This window comes from Carcharhinus amblyrhynchos, chromosome 11 (genome assembly GCF_965287045.1).
Source record: "Carcharhinus amblyrhynchos chromosome 11, sCarAmb.v2.hapA, whole genome shotgun sequence".
Classification (NCBI taxonomy): Eukaryota; Metazoa; Chordata; class Chondrichthyes; order Carcharhiniformes; family Carcharhinidae; genus Carcharhinus; species Carcharhinus amblyrhynchos.
Window position 1 is genome coordinate 71151036 of NC_137334.1, and position 24019 is coordinate 71175054.

General features: G+C 42.3%; 1 protein-coding gene across 1 annotated transcript in view; it reads right to left on the minus strand.

Moving 5' to 3' along the window:
- LOC145350212 (low-density lipoprotein receptor-related protein 1-like) overlaps positions 1 to 24019 on the minus strand; it is a 1564930-nt gene that overhangs the window by 558090 nt on the left and 982821 nt on the right. Inside the window, exons 23-25 of the mRNA XM_080199274.1 lie at positions 22606 to 22851; positions 22316 to 22513; positions 17734 to 17938 (exon numbers count right to left, since the gene is read on the minus strand). Of these exons, the coding sequence (XP_080055400.1) occupies positions 17734 to 17938; positions 22316 to 22513; positions 22606 to 22851 (649 nt within the window). The remainder of the gene's footprint in view (positions 1 to 17733; positions 17939 to 22315; positions 22514 to 22605; positions 22852 to 24019) is intronic.

The following is a 24019-nucleotide window of genomic DNA, read 5'->3' on the forward strand; positions in this document are numbered from 1 at the left end:
ACAAACCAATGCTTTTGGGCAAAGAGACAATCTGTTTAATGGTTGAGTGCCTCCACTGTTTGTTTTTTCAAGTTTATTTATCAGTGTCACAAGTAGGGGCTTACATTAACACTGCATTGAAGTTACTGTGAAAACCCCCTAGTCGTTGCAATCGGGCACTTATTCAGGTCCACTGAGGGAGAATTTAGCTTGGCCAAAGCAGAAAACTATGAATCTCAGACTGTAGGAGGAAATTGGAACAGCTGGAGGAAATCCATGTAGACACGGGGAGGAAGTGCAGACCCCACAGCGACAGTGAACTCAAACCCAAGTGCCTGGCACTGTGATGCAGCAGTACTAACCACTGTGTCGCCATTCTGCCCATATATGCTCATCTTTGATGAATCAGGAGTGTTGCCATTAATGTTAACTCTCTTGTGGAATTTCCAATAAATAATATTTCCTTAATAAACCTACTCAGGTGACATTACAATCTTCAATTCTCCTAACCAATATCAAGGGTGGGATTTTCTGGTCCTTCTGCTGACTGGACCTTCTGGTCCCACTGAAGGTGACCCCCCTCCTGTGACAGGGTTCCCGGTGGCAAGAAGGGCAGCCATGCAAAATGCCACAGATATCGGCGGGATTGGATGATCCTGTAATCCGCCAATGGTGAACCGGCTCTGCTTCCAGAAACCATGCTGCGGCTGGTGTGGGGCCGGGGAGGGGGGGGGGGGGTGTCCTGCTCCAAGTGCATTGGTAAAATTGTACAGGAGTAACTAAAAAGAGGTGACTGTGGGTTGTAACTTTATAAAGTAATGCTATAATAACATTTTCCAACATCACTCTCACTATCGCAATTTGTGCTGTGAGCTGGCACTGTCAGTTCTTTCCCTCCGAGAGCATCCGATTTTAATACTGTTTCGTAATCTCTCTTAACCAAAGATCTCGTTTAGTTTTCCTTTCATCGTTTTTTTCACATCAAGGGGCAAAATAAGGCAAGTCGCTAAGAGTGATTGAGAACAACACTACAGTATCCTAGAGCAGTATGTTAAAGGAAAATACTCAGACAATGGTGCCATTGTATGCCATTTACTTTTCATCTAACCACTGCTAAAAAGGTTCCGGCCCTTCCTCCATTGGATTTAACATTTCAGCACATCTAGATTTTAACCCAAAACCAGCCCTCTCAGATGATCAGTTTGAAAAGCATTTTGATATGCATTAATTTTGTATCATTATTTCACCAACATGCACCTATGTACTGATGCCAGTACTTGAGGTGAATCCCATGGTGCAGTAATACATTCGGATTTAGTGGAGCTGCTTTATTTACACGGCTGGCTTTCTGCACTGCAATGCTACAGGTGCATTAAATAACATGTTCTCCTGAAATCCACTCAAGTTGTGCATGACTGCATGCTGGGACAGGAATAGACACTAACACCTACACCCTTTATGCTGTGTATTTATACTTTGGTGCCTTCAAGCTGTAGCGTGGCTAAGGTTATGATGACAATTAAAGGTGAAAAGATTTGCAGAATTCATGTCCAGTTCACCCTTGCCATCATAATTGTCATAATAAATAAATACTTACTTTTATACCATTTCAGCCATTTATGAACTATTAATAATTTTAGCTTTCCTCTCTTTTGCAGTGTACAGTTGTTTCTGATCCTTTCTTGATGCCACAACAGGTTTATCAGTCAATGAGTGGGATTTTATGACCTTATTTGTCAAGAAACCAGAAAATCCCACCCAAGGTCAATGGACCTTTCCATGGTCCGCCTCTCACCTGCTCCGATTCCCTGGCAGATGGACAGGTAAAATTCCGGCCAATAACTCCAATCTCACACCATTTAATCCCCAGTATTCTTAAATCCAGTACTAAAGGTGTGCGGGTTAGATGGTTGGCCATGCCGAATTGTCCTTAGTGTCAGGGGCCTAGCTGGGATAAATGCTTGAGGTTATGGGGATAGAGCTGGGGTGGGATTCTGGTCAGTGCAGACTTGATGGGCTGAGTGGCCTCTTTCTGCCCTCGTGGATTCTATGATTCTACGATGGGAGAGCAATTTTATAATCATTGTCATCTCAATTCCATGTTATTGTCTCTTTTTGTTGCCAGTTTTATTTCTCTCACTTTCCGATGTTGTCCATTCTTTCCGAGGATACAATGTCATGGATGCAGGCAGCCTTTTATCACTTCATCCAAGAGCAACCATTCAGACTGTGGGTTGGCAGACATGGGAAACATTTTTGTAAAATCTGATCCTATGACCTCAGTAAACGTAAGTGCAAGCATGTTTTCACCAGGCAATATTTCAGAAGTGGGTGCCAAGAACGTTCACCAACCTCACCCAAAGACACTGAGGCAGATTACAGCACTGCTACTATTCCCCCCCAGCTGAAATCTAAACAGATTACAACTCAAACTTGGATCATTATTGTTTCTTAATCCATTCAATGGAATTCCATCATAATTTTTAAACTGCTGCCCTCCAGTAAGTGTGAGAAGTGAATCTATGTTAAGGTAAACCATTCCTCCAAGCTGAATGCTTTTAACATGTGTTCGACTGCTTTTCAGATTCAATAAACACAAATTATGAAATAGAATATGACATTCCTCAGTAAGTAATGGTCTATAACTGCATTTTAGTATAGCCTTGTGTGCAATTTCTTCTCGCTTTGATTGTTGTTGGCCTTCCCGTACCTAATGATGCATAAGGCAGATTTATATCTGTTCCCCTAACGAGTTTTTTTCCCTGGAACAGGTCACTACCCTATCATTGGAAGCTTACAGTTTGAGGGGCACCACTCTACATCAAGCATAGCTCTCCCACCACTGGCACGCAGAAAGGGTTTCATAGCTTGATACTCAATCTGTTGACCGCATCATAAATGCCTTAACCATCAGGTCCCAGGGTGGCACATGAACCCAGAGCTTCTGGCTCAGAAGCAAGGATGCTACCCATTGCAGCACAAAACCTCTCTCTCCTTGTTTCTGCTGTGATTTTAATGACCAGTTTCAGCAAACAATTACAGTGTTCCCAATAAACAAAAAGCAATAACAGAAGTAGTGTTGACATTTACAAATTTCACACTTTCTAATTACATATCTGATGAAATAGAAATGCCTGGTTAGTTCTTAAAACTGCTCTTATTTGAAAGATCTATTGGAAGTCAGTCCAATTGGACAGCATTTGTGTACGATTGTGTTCAAGGTCGTCACAACAGGATTTGCCTTTTTATTTGAGTTCCAATGACTGTTTTGAAATAACTACTGAACAACCGCCTAACACTTCCACACAATATTCTTCTGATCTTAGGTATTAACCAAGAATGACTTTTTCAGTAGTTGTGTGCAAGAGTTTTCTCTCAGAGAAAGGGGGCATATCAGTGGGTCACCACTGGAAGGTCCTACATAATGGGTGGCCAACTACCAAGCAACACTGGCAGTTCCCTGTGAGTCATTTAATTTATCAATTTCTTAGCCGGGATATGGGGTCTGGAATGTGGTGGAGCTGAGAATAAAATTTTGAGATTTCTTTAAAATGGCAATGCAACATTACTAGATTGATTTTGACAGATCTCCAAAAGCTGACTTTCTTCTGAAAGATTGCTTATTGCACTCAATAGATGATAATAGACTTTGACACTGTCTCAACATCTGGTAGAAAATTTCTATATTTAATCTAGCAATCAGTCATGTACAGAATTCAAACCTTTGTGGACAAATATCATTTGCAGACGACATAGATAGTGATAATGCAGAATTGATCAATTAATAAAGACATTTGTTTAGTTCTGACTAATTAGCAGTGAGTTATATTTCAGTTGGTTGAGTTTGTAATTATGTTGTAGCTCACAGTTAATTAAAAGACATTTTTTAATACCAACATGTAGCTGGGTACTTGTGTGGATTTATTTATGAGCGATTTGGCCACAATACAGTTTGAAAATATATTCAAATTAATTCAAATATACCTCTTCAAATTTGGGTTAATCCAGTAGAAAAAATAATCAGTTTGGGAATTGGTTTAAGATCTCCCCCGAGAATGTGAGTGGTGCTACATAAATACAAATTATCTCTCTCAGTGTTAAGCCGAAATGCATAGAAACTTAATTTCATATACAAAAATGTTTCTTTGAAAAAAGTCATTTAGTATTTTTCAACTAGCTATCAAGAAGTAAATTTACTAGTTATATTTTAGCATTACAATTCCATGGATATTATGGCTCTTGGATAAAGATGATGGACTTTTAGAATAATATATTATCAAAATTCACTTCATTATCATTATCATGGAGGGTACTGAGAAGATTTGGGTACCTTAAAAAATATTCAGCTCATTGCATGTTCTGATAGGAACTCTGATCAAATAGGAAGAGACTTCTGAAATAACTACAGAGGCATCACTTGGTTTTGGGCATAAACATCTGGCTTCTGTGAATGATGGATGAGACCTGATTTAAATAGAGTTGCCTTGTCAAGTTTTAGTGATAGAATCATGAAGTAATTTGCACACAGATGGTAATCTCCATGAATCTACTCTGTTTAATGCAACTTTCTGACAAATATGTGTCCAAACTACCCTGAGGCTATTCTCAAACTATGACTACTTGGTCCTTGAAGTCCAAACAACTAATTTTCTTTTGCCACTTATATTTCACATGTCCTTTTCTTTGGTTTGAGTATTGTGAACGGAAAGGTTTGAGAAAAGATTGTGAATAAATGAGTGAAAAAAGTCTTAAATCAGGACACCAAGAGGGGGAGAATTGATCAAAGCTTAGCTTTTGTATATGTACAGGTGTTGTGGTCCATGATCATCCCAAGATCTGTCTGATTGAAGCAGATGGTACACAAACATTACGTTGCTTCCCCAACTTAATGATTTCAGCACAAAACCCAACAATGGAATATACTGCTGAAAGGTTACACACTCACCATGCGACTTAGACAGCACAGAATTGCTACAGTGCATAAGGAGGCCATTCATTCTATCCAGTCCATACCAACCACAATCCCACCAAGGCCCTATTCCCGCAACCCCACACATTTACCCCGCCAATTCCCTGACAACTAGCTGGCAATTTAGCATGGCCAATCAACCTAACCCACACATCTTTGGACTGTGGGAGGAAACCAGGGCACTGGGAAGAAACTTACGCAGACACAGAGAGAATGTGCAAACTCCACACAGACACAGGCCGGAATTGAACCCAGGTCCCTGGTGTTGGCAGGCAGCAGTGCTAACCACTGTGCTGACACTTGCAAGGCTTATGTGAATTTCCACTATACTGCACCTCTTAAAGACATGGGAATTCTCTGGCTATTCATACCACATTGCTGCCAGCAAGGACAGAGAACTTGGCACTCAGCCTAATCTCCGTTCACTGCAGCAGTGCCGGAGAAACCCACTGGTATGAACGGCTGGAGAATTATTCTATTCTTTCATGGGATGTGGGTGTTGCTGGCTGGGCCAGCATTTGTTGCACAGCCCTAATTCCTCTTGAGGCGACATTTAAGGGTCAACCACATTGTTGTGGATATGGAGTCACATGTAGGCCAGTCCAGGTAAGGACAGCAGATCACCTTCCCTAAAGGACTTTTAATAAACCAGATGCCTTCTTACAACAGTTGACAATGATTTCATTGTCATCCTTAGACTTCTCATTCTAGATTTTTACTCATTTCAAATTCCACCATCTGTCATGATGAGATTCAAACCTGGATCCCCAGAGCATTATCCTGGGTTGCTGGAATACTTGTCCAGTGATAGCACTGCCAAACCACGGTCTCCAGCCCAACACTTCTCTCTCAAAGAGGAGCTGCACTTATTGTGTAGAGGTTGTCTCAGACTGGCTGTGGAAGACTTGGAGAAAAAGAAAACTGTTGAAAATGGTGCGTTTTCAGGAAAGAGGAGAGAGGGCTCCCTGGTTTTCTGAAGTGGCACTGGAGGCATTAGTCCAGACAATGGGAAAGTGAGGTGCAATGTTGCTGCAGAAGAACAGGACACTCTCAAAGCATACCCAGAGAAAGGAATGGGAGCAGGTGGTCAGGCCCCAAGAACCCGATGGGAGTGCCACAAGAAGTTCAATAACCTTACACAGGTCGGCAAGGTCACTGAATGCATTTTCAATGCTATCTTCTGATCATCACATCCACCAATCTCTGATGCTACTCAAAGTACCAGAGGCCAATCACTCACCCAACAGCAATCTCAGGTAGTCAAGGCTCATACCAAACATTCAGATGCTTATCCTCACATACCTGACAACTCTTCTCAGCTCACACACATCTCTTACTGCTTCCCCATTCTCCCAGTTATTCACCTATAGCTGACAAATTACCCAAACACATTGCAGCACACTCATTGACATTCTACCCTCTCTCTTACAGGACAAGCTAGCCCATAACTGCAGACAGCAGAGCAGAACCAGCAGATGCTAGGTATTGCATTGAATGGATGATAGTCACATTAAGCAACAGGTAGTGGCCCTGGGGCCATTTGTATCCAGCATTGTGGAGAACATTCAGAATGACTGTATGATCCTGTCTTCCTGGTTCAATAATGTCCTTTACAGAAAGAAATCTGCTGTCCTTAACTGGGCTGGCCCACATGTGACTCCAGATCCACAGCAATGTGGTTGACTCTTAAAATGCCCTGAGGGACGGACAATAAATGTTGGCCCAGTCAGCGATGGCCGCATCCCATGAATGAATCATAAACCTCTTCTCAAACTTCACTTCATCCTCACTCTACTATTCTGAATGAATTGCAAGCTGTAGTGTGAAAATGGTCTTCTTCTACTCAGTTAGCTCTCTTGCCTCAACATTCCTTTTCCAAATTTCCACTCTCAGATACTTAAAACCATTGTTTGGCTAGCTACTGTAGCCTTAAAGAGCATTAACTACGCCCAACCTCTGATGCAAAAGCATCATCATTTTCCCTAAGACTCACAGCCACATATACTAGCACTGTGTGAACCTTAAAGGGTATTATAGAGTTGGGATCAGCATTATCAGGCAAGAGTTGGCTACAGTCAGGCCAGGGCAGAAAGATAGTACATATGGCAATTCACTGTGAGGTTGCAGAAGGTTTCAGTTGAGGAATTCATTGGCCTGGCCTACAGGAGACTGCTGATGAGCTTGCACACTGAGATGCTTGGTACCTTGACAGACTTGCCAGTCAAGGAGCATGGACAAGTCCATCTCCAACTTGGCAGTGGGCATCGCACAGGGGTTTGGAGCCCATCCTTTCAATCCTGGAGCAGCGGTAAACCGGGATAGCACTTGTGAAAACAGCTGTCTTCTGATGGCCAATGTCTCACTTCCCACTGCAGCACAAGTGGAAGGCACCCAATACCTGAGTTTTTAGAAAGTTAATTGATGGGATGTGGGCATGGCTAGATAGACCAGCAGAGTGCTGCAGTGAAATCTCAAGCTGAAGTTATGAGATCCATGTTTACTGCAAAGGAAGCTACTGCTGACACCAAGCCTGTAAATACCAATGGCCAGCAGGGCATAAATGTTCTCACAACAATCCAACTATCTGTTCTCCAATAAATGACCAGGATTGCTGAGGTGCTGCCAAAACTGCTTCTTGGGACGGGGAGTACAGGGTGGTGACAGCAGCACTATAGAACATGAACCTGATGTCCTCTCTCAAGAAGATAATTCATCATGCACACAACTGCCCACCCAACATTGCTGCTACCTTTCAGCCAGCTGGGTCAGCATGCTGCCATCCACGTTGAGATGTTACAGTCCTAAACAAGGGCTACAAGGGTTGCTCAAGGTCACCCTGCAAGGCTAAACAGTCTCCTACAATGGAAGTCAGCAGCCTCCCTGCAGTCATGCTGCAGCCACAGTGGTTGCACTGTATAAAGAGCATTAAGTCAGAGAAAGGCACCCATGAGACAAAAGATAAGGAAATACACCAGGGTGAATAGTTCAATTTTTAAGTGTTCATTTGTAGGGTGTGGTCATTGCTACTTCAGCCAGCATTTATTTTGCATCCCTAATTGTCCTTGAGAAGGTGGTGATGAGCTGTGTGCAGATACACCACAGTGCTGTTAGGGAGAGTGTTACAGGAGGTGGTGGCCACTGGTATTGTCTTTGGACTAGTAATCTAGTGACTCAGGGTAATGCCATGGGGACCTGGCTTTGGGTCCTACCACTGCAGATGGTGACATTTGAATTCAATAAAAATCTGAAATTATAATTTTAATGAAGACAATGAAACCATTGTTGATTGTCATTTAAAAAAAAAATCCGATGCATTAATGTCATTCAGGAAAGGAAATCTGCCACTGTTACCCAGTCTAGCCTACATGTGACTCCAGATCCAGAGCAATATGGTTGACTCATAAATAGCATAGCAAGCCATTCACCCATGGGCAATTAGGAATGGACAATAGATGCTGGCCCACCCACTTCCCATGCAAGATTTTTTTTGACTTGGTGATAGCAAGAGATCCATAATATATTTCTAAGTCAGGATGGTGAATAGCTTAGAGAGAAACTTCCAGGTGACGAAGTTCCCTGGTATCTACTGCCCTTGTCATTTTAAATGGTTGAGAGTTTGGAAGGTGCTGCCTGAGGATACTTGGTGAGTATCTACAGTGGATTTTGTAGATAGTACACACTACTGTTACAATACATTAGCAAGGGAGGAAGTAAATGTTTGTGGAAGGGTTTCTGCCAATGGCGACCCCCTCATGGTGGGTTCCTTGGCAGTGAAGGTTACCAGCCATGGTAAAGCTGTTGACAAAAGATCCCAGCCCTGTCCAACGGCAGGTGGGGCTGTTACTGGAAAACACACCACGGGGCAGGAGGTGTTGGAAAATCCTACTCTTTGTTTCACATCTCTTCTAAAAGATGGCGCACATTATGCAAAATAATGGGAATGTGGGTTTAATCTTTATATATTCCTGCAAAGCTCGATGATGTGAAGCTAAGTGGTCCATAAAACTTAAAAACTACCACTATAGAAGTGCGTAAATGGAAGGAATACTCAGGGGATGAATAGCCAGGAATAACAAAGAGTAGAAGGGAGACGTTTCATAATAATTCTTCACAATTATTTTAACTGAGAACCTATCCACAAAAGTGGTCATGCAGGAAGTCTCCAATCATGTTTGCTGGTGCAATCAAAAAACCTACATGATGTAAGACAAATTATTTTAACTACTATTTAAGCCATACCTTCATGTAGGTATTTTGGCCCGCAAATGTTATATATGTACACTGTAAAAGTTGTTAAGTAATCTTCTATCACGAGTTAACAAGTATCGTACTGGAGCGTACCTAACTGAATGAGTTGTTAAATACAAGGAAGAACATTGTAATGTGCTCGCACCCAATTAAAAGTTTCTATTACATTATTAAGACTGGCAATAATACAAGTACTGGAAGTGATCTCATTTATTCCATTGAGTGGCACAGTATGAACAAAAGGACTCCACACAGATGTAGCCTTCACTTGCAGGCACTCACACTGTGTTTAAGGGTTATTATCATAATGTTTTGGAAAGGATGAGCTTCGGCTGTATTGGAAATTGTAGATAATCCTCCTGTTCACGTGCTCATTTGAAATCATTTTCAAAGTTATTCTCAGAGTTTGTATATTTCTTGGGGGGCTAATTTATTAGACCAGGAGAGCCAAGATATCCACTCGCATTTGGTCAAATCATTACTTGCAAGTTATTTTTGGAGCACAAGCACAGAACATGTTAGATTACAATATAGAAAGGAATTTGTACCAAACAGAATTTCACGGTTTAGCCTCCTTTTTCTTGTTCACAATGTGCCTCTGTTATACTTTTTTCCAGCCACTGCAGTTTTCTCCAATGCTTTTATTGGCAGTCCTGAGTTTGCTTTACTTTTTTTTAAACTCTAAGTCAATATACTTACTGTACACTTTTCCATAGCTTCTTAAAATACATGATGGATGACTTTGGGTGTAATGTTGAAGCTGACTGCAATGCCCTTTCAAGTGGCTTCAAATAAACTGCGGTTAAGTTTAAAATCTCGCTGGTCAACTGGTGGAACGGATTCCGGCACAGTATAAAAGACCATAAGAACATAAGAAGTAGGAGCAGGAGTAGGCCATCTAGCCCCTCGAGGCTGCCCCTCCATTCAATAAGATCATGGCTGATCTGTCGTGTCACACTAATTTGTTTCTTTGATATCAATGGATTGAAAATGAATCAGCTTCTACATTGATCAGGTACTCCCCTCTGCCAGTTTACTGTCCAGGTGTCTAAGTTGAAAGATTCACCCTTCCTGGGCAGCACAGTGGCACAATGGGCAGCACAGTGGCATTATGGGTGGTACTGCTACCTCACAGCGCCAGGGACCCGGGTTCAATTCCAGCCTTGGGAGGCTGTGGAGTTTGCATGTTCACCTCATGTCTGCATGGGTTTCCTCCAGGAGCTCCAGTTTCATCCAAAGTCCAAGGATGTGCAGGCTAGGTGGATTGGCCATGATAAATTTCCCCTCAGGTCTTCCAACTTTGTAGGTTAGGTGAATTCACGGGGTAAGCACGTGAGGTTAAGGGGAAGGGGAGGGCCTGGTGAAGATGCATTGGCGGGGTGTCAGTGCAGGCTCAATGGGCCGATCCCTTCCGCACTGCAGGGATTTGATGATTCTATATCACTATTCAGAGAGAGCAAGGTGTCTTGGGAAGCAATTATTGCATAATCTGTTTCAGCGATCATTTGTTGTTATTTGTCGGAACTCAATGTGTGCAAATTTGCTGTTGTGTTTACATACGTTACAACAGTGAGTACACATCAAAAGTTCTTCATTCGTATGAAGCATTTGAGAACAAGAAAGACATGACATGAACACATGTATTTAACACATGCGTCGAGCTTGGAGAAGGGAGTACTTCATAAACAGGCATTGTATGAAATATTTTGGAATCTTTGGGATAAATCTTACCAAAAAATGGGAGTGTGCTGCTACTGGCGAGAAAACCAGCGTGTTTCACGAACACACCAGATTTTTCTCCAGATAACATGACACTGCCAAAAAACATAAAGGGGGCATGTTTCACACCATCATCTTGAGGGGCGGGGCTTCAACACTCTGGCAAAACCCGGCAGCACAGAGATCAGGGCGCCATGTTTAAAGGACACTGGATCCTATCCTGAGTAATGTTCCCCCCAGTCTGCCACAAAGGTCTCAGGGGCTACTCTCCCCACCACTGATTATCAGCCCCATCCCACTCCCTCCCACTCTCATTAGGCTCCCGCTAGGGCTCGCTGCTTGGCATAGGTTGGCACTGCCAGGTTGCCAAGCTGAGCTGGCACATGGAAAGCAATGATAATTTTCTTCATCTATGTCTGCTTTCATCACGAGGATGCTTCCAAGAAATGGAAAATGCTTCATGCTTTGCAGGATCCAGCTGCTTACCTTAATTAACCAGGGAAGATATTTTGTTGTGGGAACTGAGAGATATGATGTGGAGATGCCGGCGTTAGGTTATGTTGAACTTTAACTGGCGTCGTGAGGATTCTAGCTCTGAGATAAATAGAGAGATGAGAGTGGAGGGAACCAGGAAGGGAGGTGAGGACTGGCAGGCTGACTGCGGATGATGGAGCCCAACATGGGAAGGGTGCACCCAAGACTGGGTGGGGTTCAGATGGCACGACAGGGAAAACATAGGAACAGAGGAATTAGGAACAGAAGTGGGCAAATTCAATCCTTTGAGCCTGCTCTGTCAAAGGTACCTCAGAATAGGAGCACAAAGACTTTGTGGGAAGGGTGTTGTGGGGGAGTGGTGAAGGGGGGTGGGGGGTGGGTGGGATTGTAGTGGGTCAGGAATGCACAAGAGGGGAGGGGTAGACAGAGACTCATGAGTGGGGTGGGTGGTGAATCCTGAGGGCCAATGGTTAGAGTAAGTGATTAAAGCCAAACCCTAGGCTGTGTGGATCACATTGTAGGGATGAGATATTAAAAACAGTCTCAAGGTTTTTGCAGGCCAATTTATAGAGCTATGCATGGCTTGGGCATTGTGTTCCTAAACCTGGGAATGGCGAGGCCTGCCAGCTCAATGGGGCCATGCACACTATCATGTGCCGGGTGTTGTCAATGCTTCCCAAGTGGTTTTCCTGAGGTGGCTGGTTCATTACGGAGCTTCAGATAGAATAGTCATAGTCAGGGGTGGCAGCTGCAGCTTGTGAATGGAAAGACAAAATGAAGGCGAGGGGGACACTCAAAGCTCTCATGGGGGCAATGAGCAGCGGTGGGGTGTGAGGGTGTTGGGGAGATGGAGGGGGGGAGAGTGGTGCCTCTGTATGTAACCGGGGACCCAGCCGCAAGGTGGGGAGGAGTGAGGTCGACATGGGAACATCCACAGTGATGGGTTCAGGGGGAGGGTAGAAATGTTCACAACATTAACTATGGATTTCAGGGTTACTGGGGGAAGCTGGTGAGTGACCAGAGAGGTCAACCTGCACATTGCAGGGTTCCAGGGTGATTGGAGGGACATGACTGCTAATGGGGAAGGCTGGAATCTGGTCTGGAAGTTGAAATGCAGTACTATCATATTGAAACCGGAATTATAGAACATAGGACACTACAGCACAAACAGGCCCTTCGGCCCACAAGTTGCGCCGGTCATATCCATATCTACCAGGCCATAGATCTATCTGTAACTCCCAATCCCGTTAAATCCCATGTACTCATCCAGAAGTCTTTTAAAAGACCCCAGCAAGTTTGCCTCTACCACCACCGATGGCAGCCGATTCTACTCACTCACCACCCTCTGAGTGAAAAACTTACGCCTAACATCTCCTCTGTACTTGCTCCCCAGCACCTTAAACCTGTGCCCTCTCGTAGTGACCATTTCAGCCCTGGGGACTAGCCTCTGAGAATCCACCCTATCTATTTCTCTCAACATTTTATAAACCTCTATCAGGTCGCCTCTCAACCTTCATCTCTCCAGGGAGAAGAGGCTTAGCTGCCTCAACCTATCTTCATAAGGCATGCCTCCCAATCCAGGCAACATCCTTGTAAATCTCCTCTGCACCATCTCAATAGCTTCCACATCCTTCCTGTAGTGAGACGACCAGAACTGCACACAGTACTCCAAGTGGGGTCAATGATGCCATTTAAAAATGAAATGGACCCCTTTCAGGGGGCAACCTCAAACTTATTATAACGCCAACATGCAGATGAAGACTCAGCTGAGAGAACTCATGAAGACATTATGAAAACTTGGAACCAGAAACTCATTGTGCATTTTTATGTAACATAACACAAGGCACTGGGATCACATTAAAGGTGATCTCATTGAGCATTTAATTGTCAGAGGGAGGTGAGAAGGGAAGAGGCAGCGAGCCATTAAGGGAGCGCAGCTGCTGGATATATACAAGAATCTGCACCAAACCTTGAAAACCACATTGAATTCAAAGGTTCAGGTTGACTGGAAGCTTTATAACCCTTCCACATCTTGTTTACACCACTGTTGTTGTTACTCTAACTTGCTTGTCATTTCCGTCATTATATGGGTCATCTTGGTGTTGCCTCTGGCTGAGGAGGAGTGCTCCTGTCTGTAGATTGAGGTTCAGTGATATGCCCACCTCTGCGTCTTGCTGTTGGAAATGACCCACTGCTGTCTGGTTCCAGCAAGTCTTTAGGCTTTGGCGCACTAGCTGGGATTTGTAGTGCATCCTCAATGATTGCAGTGTTAACCCGCTTTACCAGCAACAGAGCCGGAGGCTGAGGCTCAACGGACTGCTGATTGCTTTCTTTCACATCCTCCACCATAGAGGCATCATGGTTCCCACCTGGGCAGTCGGCTGGCCTGATCTGACCAGTACAGGTTTCCCAGTGCCTGTAATGAGAATGGACAAAACTGCTCTGCAAATGCAGAATACAGTTCAGGACTAAAGCCCCAGTCTGGAGACTTTTTTTTCTTTTGAGTGCGAGAAACTTGCAGTTCTGCTTGGTTAACCTGGTGCCTGTCTTGAACACCATTTTCCATAGATCCAAGGCTGTGCAGGCCACCCGGCTCAGAAATACTTCAGCTCAAAGATCTGTTTGTTGCCATAGTTTAGTGGTTTCAGTCTCATACCAATCACTGGAACTCAGAATCCGGGCCCATCGAATGACGTGCCTGTTGTTCAGAGCCTGGTAACTCTTAGCCATGATTCTTTGTTTGACAGCACTGTAATGCTAACTCCTGTGTCTAATTAAAAATGTGCTGAATGGCCAGTGACTGAAATGTCCAAATTCCAAAATGAGAAACCAAGATCTTTGACCTCAACCAAGAAATAAGTCTACGTGTCTTTTGGCTTGCGGTCTTGACTTGTGGATAATCTTGAGGCCTTCTGTGCATTCCAGAGATATTGCCCTGCACAGTTTGCAAAAGAATCCACTCTTGTTGCATTGAGCTGAAATTTCAGCACGTTGATCTCACTTGTGGGGGCTCTTTGCTCCACAGCGTTGGCATCATTGATCTGCTGGCCAGTTTGAGTGTTGGTTTCCCTGGCCTGGAGCATTCTGTTGCTTAACTAGTCTGTATTGGGAATTGGCCTCTGCATCATGATTTATTCCACCCCCATAATATGGCCCTGTGCTTCTCACAGAGTTCCAACTGTTAGAGGGTGTGATCTTACCGGCTGCTCATGCCACGCTCCCACTGTGGCAAAGTCGGAGTTTGGTGCCCAGCCAAATCGCTGTTCACTGTGGCAGGATGGGAAAGTCCCTCTGGCATGAACAGTGGTAACATTCTGGCCATAGTGTTTTACAGCACAGAAAGAGGCCCATAGTGTTTGCACCAGCCATCAAACACCTATGTGTTCTAATCCCTTTTTCCAGCATTTGGGCCATAACCTTGCATGCTGTGACATTCAAATGCTCATCTAAATGCTTCTCAAATGTTGTGGGGTTTCCCACTTCTGCCACCCGTTCAGGCAATAAGCACCAAGTTCCCACCATCCTCCAGGTGAAAAGGTTTTTCCTCAAATCCCCTCTAAATCTCCTGTGCTTTATCTTAAATCTATGCCCCCTGGTTATTGACCCCTCTACTCAAGAGGAAAGTTTCCTCCTATCTACCTACCCCAGTTTATTTATTAGTGTCATAGTCTGCTTACGTTAGCGCTGCAATGAGGTTACTGTGAAAATCCCCCAGTCACCACACTCCAGCGCCTGTTCGGGTACACTGAGGGAGAACTTAGCATGGCCAATGCATCTAACCAGCACATCTTTTAGACTGTGGGAGGAAACCGGAACACCCAGAAGAAATCCACGCAGACTGGGGAGAATATGTAGACAATGCACAGACAGACACCCAAACCGGGAATCAAACCCCAGATCCCTAGCACAGTAAGGCAGTAGTTCACTGTGCCATCAGGCTGCCCCTATCTATGTTCCATCATAATTCTGTGCACAATCTGGATTGCCTTTTCCAGGTTAGACCTTCCTTTACTTGCAGGAAGCCAGAGTATGCATCATCCACTACTCGGACCATTATTCTGTCTCTGGTGAGTTCTCATTTTAAATCACTATACTTACATCCTTCTGCCATCCTGTACAGATCATTGATGAATGAATTAAAAGGTTCGCTTGGCTGTATGACTCTTCATTAGTTCATGAGTAATCTTTTTCTTTGACAAACAAACTGGTTGTTAAGCCGTTTGAAGCCCTATTGCTAAGTTCAACTTGTGCCGACCCAACATACAAATGAAATCAATTCAGGAGAGTGGATTTCAGCAGAAGTGTTCTGTTCCTCAGTATTGACACCCTTCACCTTGATCAGTGCAGAAATTCAACCAAAGGCATTAATTTTAGAAAGTGCAGCAATGCATTCTTACAGAAAATATCTTATGATCCAATTAATGAGCTACCTAATCATGCAACTTCCACACTGCTTACAGCTGGAAATACATAAATGCAGGTCATCTAGACAAATTTCATGGTTAGCACAGGGAATAATTTAAAACTTTGTCATGCAGGCAGCAACCTGACAGAACAGACTGCCTGCTCATTTTAAAACAAGGTTATCACCCAATTGTGATGGCCCATTCCCCTTATAATTGTGAGCCAACAAATGCAATAATAACAGAGCTAACCCTGACCATGTTATATACAATCTCCCAAACAGCGGCCTAGGTAAACTCAGATTGAAACTGGAGAGAGGTCATGTGACCCAGTATTGGTGCGATAGATGTTAGATTTGAACTAAGAGTCCGAGAGATAGCCACAGGGCAACAGCTTTACCATCTTTCTTTTCTCTCTCAAATCTGTCTCTCATCAAAGATGAGCTGTAGGTGATTTGAAAATCCATCTGAAGACCTCATTGCTACAACCAAGAATTCTGAAGGGAGGATTCCAAATCAATACCACTGGGTTGAATTTTCTCAACCCACCCACCATGGGAATTGAAATGCACGAGACACGGGCCATGCAAAGCGACATTGATCTCTGGCAGGACTTTCTGACTTTAAGGTGAGCCCAGCTGGAAAATCCCACCTCACTTGTCTCCAAGAGAAAAAAAGTAAATCAATCAACTACAACTGCAGGCCAACTGCTTGAGTGAGAAATCCAAGTACTAGCAACCACTGTTGAACATGATCCTTTACGTATAAACAAGTATCTGGACAATCCACGAATGGTTGTCTTCCTGACTTTATTCGTTATTTGGCCAAGCTTTAAGGTCTGATACTATGCAGAGCTTTGGATCTGTTTTCTCCTGCTTGGGTTGGTTGTGTGCTTCTTTTCTGCATTTATAGATGTTAAACTTTTTGCTAATGCCAAGATGCTGCCTGGATTAGAGGGTATGAACTGTAAGGAGAGGCTTGACAAACTAGGGTTATTTTCTCTGGAGCGGCAGAGGCTGAGAGGGCGACCTGATAGGTGTTGATAAAATTATGAGAGGCATAAGATAAGGTTGACAGTCAGAATCTTTTTCCCCATAGTTATAATGCCTAATACTAGGGGACATGCACTTAAGGTGAGAGAGGGAAAATTCAAAGGAAATGTATCGGGCAAAGGTTTTACATGGAGAGTGGTAGGTCTCTGGAACATGCTGCCAGGAGTGGTAGTGAAGACAGATACAATAGGGGTCTTTAAGGGGCTTTTAGATAAACACATGAACATGTAAAGAATAGAGGGACATGGACCAAGGGCACGTAAAAGAGATTAGTTTAATTCGGCATCATGCTTGGCACAGCATCATGGGCTGAAGAGCCTGTTCCTGTGCTATACTGTCCTATGTTCTAATAATTTCTGCATCATTACCTGAGTGAGTTTTAGCAATATAACTAACTCTATACTTGTGAACCTAAGAAATGTGGCTAGCTTATTTCTTAGACTGAGCTACCAGCAATTTAGTGGATATATTGAATTAGCATAATCACCTCACTTTTAAATTCAAGTTCTGTTATAACCAACCCAGGAATCGGATAAAGAGAGGAGCCAGTTCATCTTTGTAACAGCGATTTTACTAATTTGTCTCACCATGTTTAGTGACTTACACGTCTGTATTTCCACATTGGTTTGCCTTTCTGTCCCATTTTCATTCTAATCACATTATATCTTGTAAACAATTTATATCTATTAATTTATTCTCCAGGACTCATCAACATGTCAGCTATGTTTTCTGTCTTATTAACTGAAAGGTTAAAACTTCTATTATAGTAACATCCCTTGGTTTCCTGTGTTTCAACATGAAAAGTAAAAATGACACAGTAAAACACTTTATTTTCAGTCTTCCAGAAAATAAAATTTTGCAAACTAACCCATATCGAGGATCCAAAGCTATGGCCCGTGGATACACCATAGAACCTGCGATTAAGGTCGTCCTCATGTCGCCATCCAGTTTTGCTACTTCAATCTGTTCCATTTTGCTGTCTATCCAATAGATGTTTCCCGCAATCCAGTCCACAGCTAGCCCTTCGGGAGTGTCTAGACCATGCTGTACAATAACTTCCACACTGCTTACAGCTGAAAAAACAACCACGTCATTCCTATAAACATCAAGGTTCGCTATATTTAATGTCTTCTCTGGTAATAATTGGCATAATCATGTTCACTTTGTACAAATTCATTTGGAAAAATAACCCAATAAGCTGGATCGTATGTACATTACACAACTTTGCACGGGTAAACTGTTTGATGTTGCATATACTTGTTGGATTCCGAAGTGTTCAGTTACCCATGCAGCCAAGTGCTATCCAACCAACCCACAATGAATGGGAAAATAAACTGTGGCTTGATAAATGACTGACCCTTCTGTTTTCATTTTGGCACTTCGAAGATGTGAAGCAATACTTAGTGCAGCTGCTTTACTCCGCTTGGAAAAACATTAAGACTTCAAAGAAAGGAAAATAAATCTCACTCAAACACCTTTAGAAAGGTAGCTCAGCATTTTGATGCACTTAAGGGCACCAGATTGATGTTTCTAACTCATTTCATTCTGCTTCTGCCTGAGTTGAGTAGGCATTACAGACCAGTGACCATACTCCACCAACATTTATCTGGGTAAAGCTAGCTTAACTGGGCATGAGATCACAGCCTTCATAATGAAAACTTTCAAATAATCTAAACCTGGGTGTTGAAATGATGAGGATGTGACCAATTCCTTTGGCAGCTTGTAGGATTATCCTTGGCAAGGAAGATTGTTGACACACTGTGCTGGAAACAGACAATCTTTGAAGTTTGTGGTAGATGGCTATCTCATGTTTTGTCATTGCCGGAGGCACCAGGTACTTGTTTCTGAACATTCTTACTGGTCTGTTCCATATTTTGTAGAATATTGACACTCTATTTTTCACACTCTAAGTGATTGTCATTTCAAATCTTAGATGAACGATGAGATACTAGTTTATTTCCCATACTGATTATGGAGCATGTCCCTGGGTCATTTCAATCATATTTCTAACTCTGACCATATGAGGATCCCACGTGCTACTTGTATGCTACAAAATTGGATGAAAAAAGGTTTGGTAAACTGTAACTAATATTTTTGTTAAAATCCCAAAAATTCCTCCTCAGAAATCCAAGAACACCTGTTTGCTTTGGACATTATCTGCAGGACATGGAATCCCCATTCAAGACTTTTTTTTAAGATGCGCCCTCAGGCTCTACCTGTTAGGGAATTTGATTACAGAACATAAAGTGATCTGTTGACCAATCCTTTTTGTTGATAATGCACATAACATAGTGTTTTTTGGCACCGGATGCCATCTCCCATTGGTCCATTATTTGTTACATGGATGACGCCAAATCACAACATATATGCCTGCAGGGAAGTTTAATGGAATTGATGCATTAACACAGAGCCAAGGTTAAGAGGCAAACCACCTCAAGCCTCTCCTTTGCCAGTCAGGTAAAATAGCACACTACTTCACAGTTTTAATATATTACTTAACCAATTTGATTTGTTCATACCTGTGCATCCATTGGAAATTATGCAAGAAAAAGAGAGCAAAATTGGGGGAAAAGGTACCTTTTAGTGGAGAAATGTGATCAGGACATGGAAGAACCAATCTTATGAAAGGCAGAATCCCAACTGGATTTTGATTTGCTGATGGTACATAATATATTCTGTAAAATTAAAATGCTGCATAAAATGATGATCGCAGCGAGGAAACTTAATGGCCGGAACTCTACCACCTCGTCCATGATGGGATAGGAGCGGGCGAAGGCTCGGCAACAGGAATCTCCATTGATCTCGAGCGGGAATTTCTAGTCTGGCCTGAACAAGGCCATAAAATCCCGTCCGATATTGTATCTGGATCTAAATTTATTGGTTACATCTGTGAAGCCAAAAGGGCTTTACCAAGTTATATAACATCAGTGTTGCCCAGTAAATGTTTCTGATTTGCAATACTTGTGAACCTAAGAAATGTGGCTAGCTTATTTCTTAGACTGTGCCAAGATGCAGCCATCGGAAATCTGAACATATGTGGTTGATCTTTCAAAATGATTTGCACCATTTCAATCTTTATCAATCCATTATCCTGTTGGGTTGGTGAGTGTGAACTCTTATTTTGGCATTAAAGACTTTGAGCTTGGGAATTTTCTGATTTCACCCAACCAGACATTCCTGCCTGAAGTTAAAGGACCTTTTGTTTGCCCATCAAATTATCTGTCTGCCCTCAATGATTCCTATGGCGGGTGGGACTGGAACACTTAGGCTGAGTGACATTTCAACCATAATTTCAAGAAATGTCACCACACAGTAACTCAGCAGTCGGTATCACTGAGGAGAAAGTGTGTTCAACATTTGTGATTTTAGGCAGTACTGGTTGGCATTGAGGAGAAAGTTTGTGTTCAACATTTGTGATTTTAGGCAGTACTGGTCGGCATTTCCATTCTCATCTTGAACCAACATCTTAAGTTAGAAAGAAGAATTGGTGCAATCTAACAAGGGGCCACTAAGTTCTTCAAAACCATTTTGTTGCATTTCAATTCCAGTCAGCATCATTATATTTCTTTTTACTCCAGTTAAACTTGCTAATATTTCTCGAACACATTTATACTTTCCCCTCAAAAGTCAATCTAAAACTTGGATTTGAAATCTCTTGCCTTTAGATTAAAAATCAAATAATTGCCCTCCTTACCCCCAATGCTTTGGTCCTTTAAATAAAAACAGTAGAAAGTGCTGGAAATACTCAACAGCTCAGGTAGCATCTGTGGAGAGATAAACAGTTAACATTTCAGGTCCATGCACTGTTAAGCCTTCATTAATAATGGATTCCAGCATTTTCCCAATGACTGATGGCAGCCTAACAGGCATGAGGTTTAGTGTCTTCTCTCCCCCTTCTTCCTTCACCATCAGCATAACATTTTCTACTTTTGAATCCACTGGAGGTTTTCTAGACTCTCGGAGATTATGGAAAATCATTGCCAGGCCACCTACTGCCTCTGCAGCTATCCGTTTTAGAATCCCAGCAGCTAGGTCATCAGTTCCTGGTGACAGATCAGATTTTAGGTTTTAAAGTTTATCCCTCCTGCTATGAATTATTTTAATTTTCTCACTTATTAACCCTTGATTAGTCCTCTCTTTCTCCTACGTAACTTATGTCTTCTGTGAAGACAGATACAAAATATTGGGTCAAAAATTTGCCATTTCCTTGTTCTCCATGATTATTTTTACCTGTCTAACATTTAAGTTCAGCTACTTCCCTTCTTATATTATTGTAAAAGTTCTTGCAAGCTTTTTATTTCTGGCCAGTTCACTCTCAAATTCTTTTTCCTCTTTTTGTTTCAACTTTTGTTGACCCTTTGCATGTTTCTAAAACATTCCTGAACTCAGCTTTACTCTTTTTTGCACCAGTGTACACTCCTTCTTTCAATCTAACACTATAATTAAATGCTTGGCAAGCCATGAACTTTTTGGCTGTGTTTTACTTTTGTTTGGACATTTTGAATTTTTAAAAACATTTCTAACTGTTTTATTTACTGTTTTAATCCTTTGTCCAAATCAACTTCAGCCAGACTTCCGTTCAAACCAACGTAATTGGCTTTGATCAAGATTCTTGCTTGTGAGTGGAGTATGTCATTACTAAACTTTAATATGAGATTTAATTTTATTATGATCACTGTTTCCCAATGGATCATTGAATATGAGATTGCTAATTAACTCTCTCCACTGATTCCACCTGGTCTGTTGAGTATTTGCAACATTTTCTGCTTTATTTTCAGGCCTTTACCATCAACAGTATTTTTCTCTTGTATTTGGTCATATTCTTTGGATTCCACCCCTCCACCTGCCCACCAGGGCATGTCTACATCATCAGAGGAAACTCACCTTTGGCTGTCAGTGGAATCTTTTGGTCCCACCTACATCGCCTGCATTTTGCATGGTTCGCCATCTATGCTGCCAGAGAACCCACTGTTGGAGTCGCCTCCGACAGAACCAGAAGATCCCGCGAGGAGGAGGGGCTGGATAATCCCACCCTTAGTCTCCTGATATGCCAATTCTACATTATAATGAACAAGCATTTTTATTCATGCATTGATAAACTATGTGGATCCAAAATCTGCTCCAATGTGAAGTCAAATGAAACAAAGTAAACTGAGATGGGCTAACTCCTCTTTGTAAATTTTATGAGTCCAAGATATGGGCAGTTTTTGCAAAGGCAAACACGGTGATAGGGGCCACATTTCTATTTTAAAATAAGTAGTCCTCTGGTCACTATTTCTTGCCCATCACTAAAGCATCCTGAGGAATGAATGTTTTATTTCATTAAAACGAGCATTTGCAGGAAAACCTTGCAACATATTTAGATTGGATAGAGCACAGTGCCCAAAGGTGTCAAATGTACAACTCTAAAACTGTAACATTTGGGAAAAATGTTCGTTCCAAAAACATACCTCCAACTTCTGAGAGCTTTCCTTTGTAAATTTTATCTTCCACAACATCAGTCCAATAGAGGGAACTCCGGTTGAAATGGAAATCAATTGCTATTGTGTTTCTCAAACCAGGGACTAATAAATTGTAGTCTTGCTTGCGAAGATCCAGTCTTCGAATCTCATGCCGAATGGAAAAAATTATGTATGGTTCAAAAGGATCTGTCAGAAAAATATACATCTGAGATGACTACGTCAATTCAAATAAAGGCTGAAAGAGAAAGATAATGCAATTAAGGATGACAATGACCTACCTAAACTAATGCAGCTATCACCATCGGGTGCGAGCAGCCAGCCCTCATAACATGAGCACTTAATTGTCTTCTTGTGTTGTTCACACACTTGGCTGCACCTGAGGTGTTTCCTACAGTAATCGAGAACAACACAGGTTTTCTTGTCTGAACTTAGGTGCATTCCTGTAGGACAAGAGCAAATGATGCCTTCCCCGGTTACAAAAGTGCAGTGGTGACTGCATCCTCCATTATTCAGAAAGCACTCATCTGTGAACAAAAGCAGCCAATTGATTTATGAGTAACACCATTTGGAATTTTATCAAATACCTTTTAAAGATGACATAATTTTCTACAATCACACAGAGAAGGTGCTTAATTAAAGACAACCGGAACCAAAGAGTTACACGTCAAAGTACTTTTATGCTCAGATAAGGTCTACTGGCTGGGCACATAATTAGATTTATTACTTCTGCCTGTGCTTGCTGAAGCTGACAGATTGCAAAGATCTAGGTACGTCTCTATTTTGCAATGAGACAAAAACAGGACAGATTTCTAGTTTTGGACTTCGTAGTGAACATCATCCATCTTTTCATCAAAGAGGAAGCCAGAGAAATTGGCATTTCGATTATAGGATTGTTGATGTAGGAAAACAATTCAGAGGAAAAATTGGACAGGGCCCAAAAATGGGCACGGGCATCTTAATGTGATATTACCCTGTGCCTGTTGTTAGCGGCATGCAGAGTTCATGTTATCTGCTAATTTAAATTACTGTGGCATGCAGGCAGTATTAATTCTGCTGTTAACTGGCTTCACACTTGAGCAATGAGCACAGGATCATGAGAGACTAGTATGAGTTCAAGTTAGTGTGCACTATAAAGACATTCTGCATTTCTTAAGATGGATGTTCACTATGGCTAAAACAGGTACTAAATCATTTTTAAAGTGATTTCAATAATGGTATAGCGCAGTAGAGAGTGAGCTCCAAGATTTTGCAATGCCACACTGGTGGCCTCAAGCAGGGGCTGGAAAGAATGAGAGATGTAATATATCCACAAGGGGATAGGGGGCTCAGGGGACAAGTTTTACAAAGGTAGCGAGGTCAGAGAATGTCTTGGTAATACCAGGAGTTAAACTGCGAGGGGGTGATTGTTGTGCTGCAAAATGTTCAATGATCTCAAACTAGTGGTCAAAGTCAGCGACCTCCGAAGTCCAAATTCCGACTCTAAAGTCAGAAATGTCCAACCTCACCTGTAACTGGGATTCTCCGGTGCCACTGCAGCGAATGGAGTTTTTGCTGAATGCTAAATTCTCCATTCTCACTGGTAGTGGGTGGTGGGACTAATGAGATCAGAGAATCCCACCCTCTATCTTCAGATGCAATATCCGACCAGTGCACTCCTCCAGCATGACTTGCACCAGAAACACTCATACATTG